Source organism: Acanthisitta chloris, unplaced genomic scaffold, assembly GCF_000695815.1.
Source record: "Acanthisitta chloris isolate BGI_N310 unplaced genomic scaffold, ASM69581v1 scaffold12483, whole genome shotgun sequence".
NCBI classification, from domain to species: Eukaryota; Metazoa; Chordata; class Aves; order Passeriformes; family Acanthisittidae; genus Acanthisitta; species Acanthisitta chloris.
This window is the reverse complement of record NW_008663297.1, coordinates 1,006-7,254: the sequence shown is the minus strand read 5'-3', so window position 1 is coordinate 7,254 and position 6,249 is coordinate 1,006. Positions and strand designations below refer to the sequence as shown.

General features: G+C 44.0%; 1 protein-coding gene across 1 annotated transcript in view; it reads right to left on the bottom strand.

Moving 5' to 3' along the window:
* The window catches only part of RBM12 (RNA binding motif protein 12), a 9,163-nt gene extending 3,868 nt beyond the window's left edge, over positions 1–5,295 (bottom strand). Inside the window, exons 1-2 of the mRNA XM_009070942.1 lie at positions 5,217–5,295; positions 5–739 (exon numbers count right to left, since the gene is read on the bottom strand). Of these exons, the coding sequence (XP_009069190.1) occupies positions 5–717 (713 nt within the window). The 5' untranslated portion in view covers positions 718–739; positions 5,217–5,295. The remainder of the gene's footprint in view (positions 1–4; positions 740–5,216) is intronic.
* Positions 5,296–6,249: the final 954 nt, after the last annotated feature.

Sequence of the window (6,249 nt, the reverse complement as noted above, 5' to 3'; positions counted from 1 at the left end):
AGGCAGAGGCGTCATTGGGGGTACAGGGGGCACAGGGGGTATGGGAGGAACGGGAGGAACAGGAGGCAGTGTGGGTACGGGAGGTGGGACAGGAATGGGGGGAATGGAAGGCATTGGTGGCAAAGATGGCATAGCTGGGATGGGAGGGATGGGGGGAGGAGGTACTGTGTTCATCGGGGACGCCGTACTAGGTATAGTTGAGCTAAATGTCGGACTACCAAAGGTACTCCCGAGATTTGGAGGTGCAGTCCCCATACTGGCAGTAGAGAACGTGGATATGTTTTTATTGCTCTCATGCACCGTAGTAGAAGCGGTTACTACACTAGGAGAAGGATTATTAAAGTTAGGTACAGTAGTAGGCAAGTTAACCCTTCCACTCATTCCAGAACTAGGTGGTGGTCCCGACCTGCTAGCGTTTGCTGGCGGCATATCTAGATTGGCGGTTTCGAAACGCCTACGACTGAGTTCTATCATGTTCTGCATTTCGGTTTTACTGCTCAGCAACAGCGTTACTTTCGACCCTTTAATTGTACCACCTGTGCGCATCATACCAAGCCTTGCATCTTCATCAGTGGCAAAAACGATGAAAGCCTCACCCAGTTCACCCCCTACAATATGCACGCCCCCATCGGGAATGGTCAATCCAGAGAAGAAGTGGCGAATGTCCATGGTCCCCGCCACAATCGGGAGACCTTGCAAGCGGATGACCACAGCCATGCTGCGCTGAAACAACACACACCTGCAGATGAGAAAAGGCAACGGCTATGTCAGACTACTGTTCGTGACACCATGCAATTACCTACAGACACCATCTACTACATTGGTTTATAACACCCACTAACATCGTGGAACACAGACATGCTCAGTTCTTTGCAAGTTCCTTATTCACATTTACTCAGTGCAGTTTGAAGGATTAAAACATTTACCCACACAATCAGTATACATTTTGCACTAGAAGTTCCAAAATTGCTGTTACACTAAGACCCACAAGTGTCAGTTAAAGGAACATCAAAAATCAGAACTATTATATCAGTAGTTCAATGCTTAACAGAACATCAGCAAAATGAGTGTTTTAGCCTACAGAACAGAATTAACATGGTATCCACCATACCTCACTAATTGCCTGAAATGTTCTGCACAGCTATGGGAAATGAACAGTTCTCCATCATGTGGGGAGGGATTTTACCTCCTGCCAGACAGAAGTTAGAAACGTACCAGTGGGTTGGTTATGGACAACCAGCAACAGATTCACAGGACACCCTACAGGGACCACCTCGTTATACTGACCTGACGCTTTCCACCCAGCAGAGGCAAGAGGTCCAGCTGACCTGAAGTTTGCTGTTATAAACTAGTCCCAAACACTGTGTCTATACAGACCTCACCTAAATCAGATGAGCATCTCTGCATATCCTAGTAAGATATTTGGCCTTTACAACTTTCAAACGCAATGTATAATGTTTTAGCAGTTGCAGACATTGTCTAGCACTGACACCTTCCATCTCAGGCACATGGAAATTACTTTTCCCTCTACAGCTGACACTGGTGAAAGCTTAAGATTAATTCTGAACAGCTACATCTGGACAGTTACCTTGGACACATTCTACACAAGTCTGAAGTCTCATCAGAAGCTGAAGAGGAAACTAGATAATTCTCTCTTATTCTTGACAAACCTTCAGTGAAGACTGAAAGCACCATATGAATATCAGCACGCCTCACCGTTCAGCAGCCAGTCTCAGCCTAAGCCACCAGCAGCAGCACCTTGTTTCACCTGAGCCACCTGGTCTCTGCAAGTTACTTTCTAGCTACAAGCTGGGCCAGTACCTGGGAGATCTCCAAGGCTCCCGTTGGTCACATACAAGTGGTGTTAACTAAGCATTTGAAATCGAGAATGACCCAGATAACAGAATCACAGAGTTGTGCAGGTTGGAACACACCTTAGAGTCCAACCACACGCCCCAGGGCAGCACCATGAGGCCAAGCACCGAAGACTCCTGGCCATCACCAGCATCACTCTGACCAACCAGGATCAGGAACCACCTCCAGACAACTCACGTTCAGCTAAGCATCACATCCCAGTACACAGTCAGACCCACAAACAGCTGCATTTTGCCTGCTCAGGTCTTCCCATCGCTTTAGTGTAGACACATCTCAAAAGACCAGGCAAGGCCACAATTTAACCACACCAGGTAAGGCTGAATCCAGTACTTAAGGAAACAAGAGTAACAATTCTTCTATGGGCTGAAACAGCAGCAACTCTTGTATCTCCATGATGGAGTTTCAGATAACTCAAATGGATCAAGTCTTGAGTTTTGTTGCTCAATAAACCAGAACTAACCCCTTCTGCACACTAAGGAACCCAAACATCCTGGGGCACTGCAGGGCACTGCCCCACAACCAGCTGACAGCAGAGGAGTGTGGGGACCTTTCTCCCTCAAGCAAAGAGCAAACCAGCCCCTGCTGGCACCAAAGTCAACTCTGCTGCTCTAGCTGCTGTGCATGAACATCTGATTCCTTACTGTACCATCCTGAGAAAGGGACTGGAACTTGCAATACAAACATAAGAAGGTCTAGAAAAACCAACCACGGCTAAGACAACTCCAGTGTCACCAAGGGAAGCAGCAGCAGAAACGGGAACACATACTAAGCCTCAGGGATCATTTGTTTGAAGGCAACTTTCCCATCTCCATGGTGAGGCAACAGAAGAAACATCTTTGCCTTGATCTCTTACAGCAGCAGTTAAATTCAGCTTGAGAATAAAGTTCATTGCCCAATCATCTTCCAACAACAAAAAAACTGGCCCATGTGAACAAAACCACCACAGGTCAAAGCAATGACTGTCTGTGCTACGCAAACATCTAAGAAAGCACCCAAGACTTTGCAGTGCTTTGAAAAGCAGTGTTTCAGAACAGTTCTGTGGCTTTGCTTTAAATTGGACTAACACTGATAGCAATCTCTGAAACTGAAGCTGAACTGAAAATTCTGCCTCCTTTGAAGAAGCCACACTAAAGGGTATTGTAAACCCAAGGCTTGAGCTACAGGATTGCTTTTGAATTACATGATCCTCAGGCAAGCAAGTGGTATAAAAGCATCCCTGGCTCCTCACCTGTGCTTTGCTAACTGAAATACCTCTAAGGGCAAATCTTGCTAGGAGGTTTACACTTCTTCTATGACGTTTCTTTCTAGTATACACAGAAATCACTTTCAGAATTTTTGATGTATCAGGAGTTAAGACACTTGAAGTTCCTTGTGTTAAACAGTAGACTATGTTTAGTTACTTCCTCACTCACACGAGGGATGACAATCTGCCATGGCCACTGGCTGAACAAAGGCAGCTTGGGCAGGTTTGTGTGCTCAGACCTGCTGGTCTAGACATTCTTAATCAGAACTGACACCTGTCAGACCACTGCATTTAGGAGCCATATCCTGAATCCAGCCCAGAAAACAACAGATAGTCAGAACTCTTAATTAGAGTTCAAGCATTTGAACATTAACAGAACTCCTGGGATAATGTGTTTCAAGTCTGCACTAAATTCAAAACCATAATGAATTCTAAGAGAGCCCTTAGATAAATAATAACAGTCCTTAGATAAATTCATAAATGCTAAGAGTCCTTGAATAATAATAGTCCATAGATACATAAATAAATGCTAAGAGAGCTCTAAGTTTTGCTACTAAATTCTCTATTCAGGTCCACTAAACCACTATTGACTATAAGAACCCAAACAGCTGCTTAGGTACAGTCACTAGAAAAAACAGCTGTGATGACTTCACCGTAGCTAATTCCACGCAGGACATTCAGCAAACCCTTGCTATAAAGCAAGGGCTGACGGTGCATGGTCTGAATAAAATTAATTTAAGGACCTGACTCCACAAATATTTTTGACAAAGTAATATTTTGTCAATCCAAAACACAACTGCTTCAATGTTTTCAGGACTTTGAGACTTAAAGTAGTAGTGTGGCTTCTGTGACCTAAAGAACAAACTCAAGGCCCAAAAAGGTCAAGTTTGACATTTCCAAACACTCACAAACCAAGTTTTTTCCCAAATGCACTTAGGAAACAACGTCCCACTCGCTCATACTTTCAAATGAATGAAAAAGCAAAGCCTGCTAAGTATTTCACTTGGAAAACCCACACACATTCAGAGGCAACATGAACTTCAGACACTAAATGGACCCACACCTGTCCAGTGGGCACCGAAGGCTTCGTCAGGCTGTCAGAGCTGTTCTCAGGCTGATTTTCTCCTGGCACAAAAAAGAACTTGAAGGCAAAAGTGGGATTTGTGGTCATTTTGTGCATTTGGTATATTTATGGAAAAACCAGAAGCACAAAATCCTCCAGGTGTGCTATGGACAACCCATCCCCATCAGCAAGCACAGATCAAAAATGGGGACTAACAGGCTACTGGTGAACCTGATGCAACTCATCTGATGAGCCTCAACAGCACTTTATGTCTTCGCAGTAGTTATCTCTAAAAATGCTGTTCTTACACTGGAAAAAATCGTGTACAAAATGGCAACACTACTTCTTCCATCTCAGTGCTAGTCAGTAAAATAAGAAGGATTTAGGCCGTATGCACCGGAACAGCCTTTGAACATGGACATATTTCCCAAATCAGGAACTGAGCTTACAAGATCCAACCCAGACCCCAGGGAGAATACCCACACAATGCACAAACATTTGGCAATTCCTGGGTGAAGACTCAGAGCTGCAGTAACACTGCTGCTGGAGGAGGAATTTTAAATATGAGACTGTCTAGCAAAAGCTAAAACTAGAGAATTCAGTTTTGTCTGGGTTTTTTTAGGGCTAAAAATCATCCTGTTAGATTAATACATCTCTGAGCCAATTTAAATCTGATTCTTTTCAATGCTGGAAAAGCTAATTAGAAGCAATTGATGTACACTTCTACACTCCCAATAGTTACAGACACACAGACCTGTGGCCTGCAGCAAAGGAACCACATCTTCCAACAGTCCAAAAGAACTGGGAGAGTGTTCCAGGCTACCACATGCTGATAACACACGTTAGTTTGGCAAAAAATTCTGTTTAGAATAACAAGGTTGCCAAAACCACCATCACAAGTGGGAGACAAAGTAAAGAGACAAGCTGTAGATTATTTGGCCCAAGTCCTTGGATACAGATTCCAAAAGCTTCAAAGCATTTCTTAGGATATACTCAATATGCATATAAAGAAGTCTTCAATTCAAAGGCTCTTACCTGCAAAGACAGATGTTTTTTTTCTTAACAAGTAGCAGAAGCCAAGCCAATCCTGTGGGCAACCAATTAAAACCAACTTTTAGACTGCAACAAAGAATAAATGGAGGCAAAAATCAATGCAGGCAACACAACAGCAGTAACAGTCCCCAAAGAACTGTGTATACACAAAGTTCAAACCTGCGACCACCACAAGGCACTGCAGCATATCAGACTCAGCAGGGTGCACTTAGCCCTGCATGACTTGTTGGCAAATGCACTGGAGAGTTTTTGTATGGTTTCAAGACATGGACATGCCTTCCACAAAGAATATCAAAAGAACCAGAAAACATTCCAAGAGTCTTTTGACTTTTCCCAGCACCCACAGGTGAACAAGTGTTTCAAAGGCAAAGAACAAGAACACCTCAAACCCTGAATTTTAACAACCCCCTCCTCCGTCAGCAATGGCACTCCAGCCTCCAACCGTGTATCTTCTTACTCCAGAGCAGCAGCAGCCGTAACTCAGAAGCCTCCCTAGAGCTGAAGGTGAAGAGCTCTCCAAGAGTCACATAAGCTGGTGAAACCGAGCGACACTTCCCGACCACCTCCAGGCAGTCACGGCCACAGAGCACACAGACAACTCCACACAAGACACTAATTTCAATTGTAATCTGCCATTTCATGATCCAAATCCTGATCAAATTCTTTTTTTTTCATTCCTGTACAAAAGTTTTCTTCCAAGGATTTTAACAACAAAAAAGCCAAACATTCTAAGTGGCAACACAAGTACTGAGAGATGGGACAAAAAACCTTTGCTCCTTCATTGCTGAATCAATCACCTTATCCTAAAAGTGTGATTCTGTGCAAGTCTACCCAGGAACAAACCTCACTAAGAACAGAGAACTGCCTCCTCCTCACACAACCCAAACAAACCAGTTTCAGTTATAGCCACCATTACCAAAGGGAACTGGGAGCAAGAAGTACTACCAAACCCTCCACAAACTTCCTAACCCAGGGAATTACAACAAACACAGATGTTCACACATCTTCCAGGACA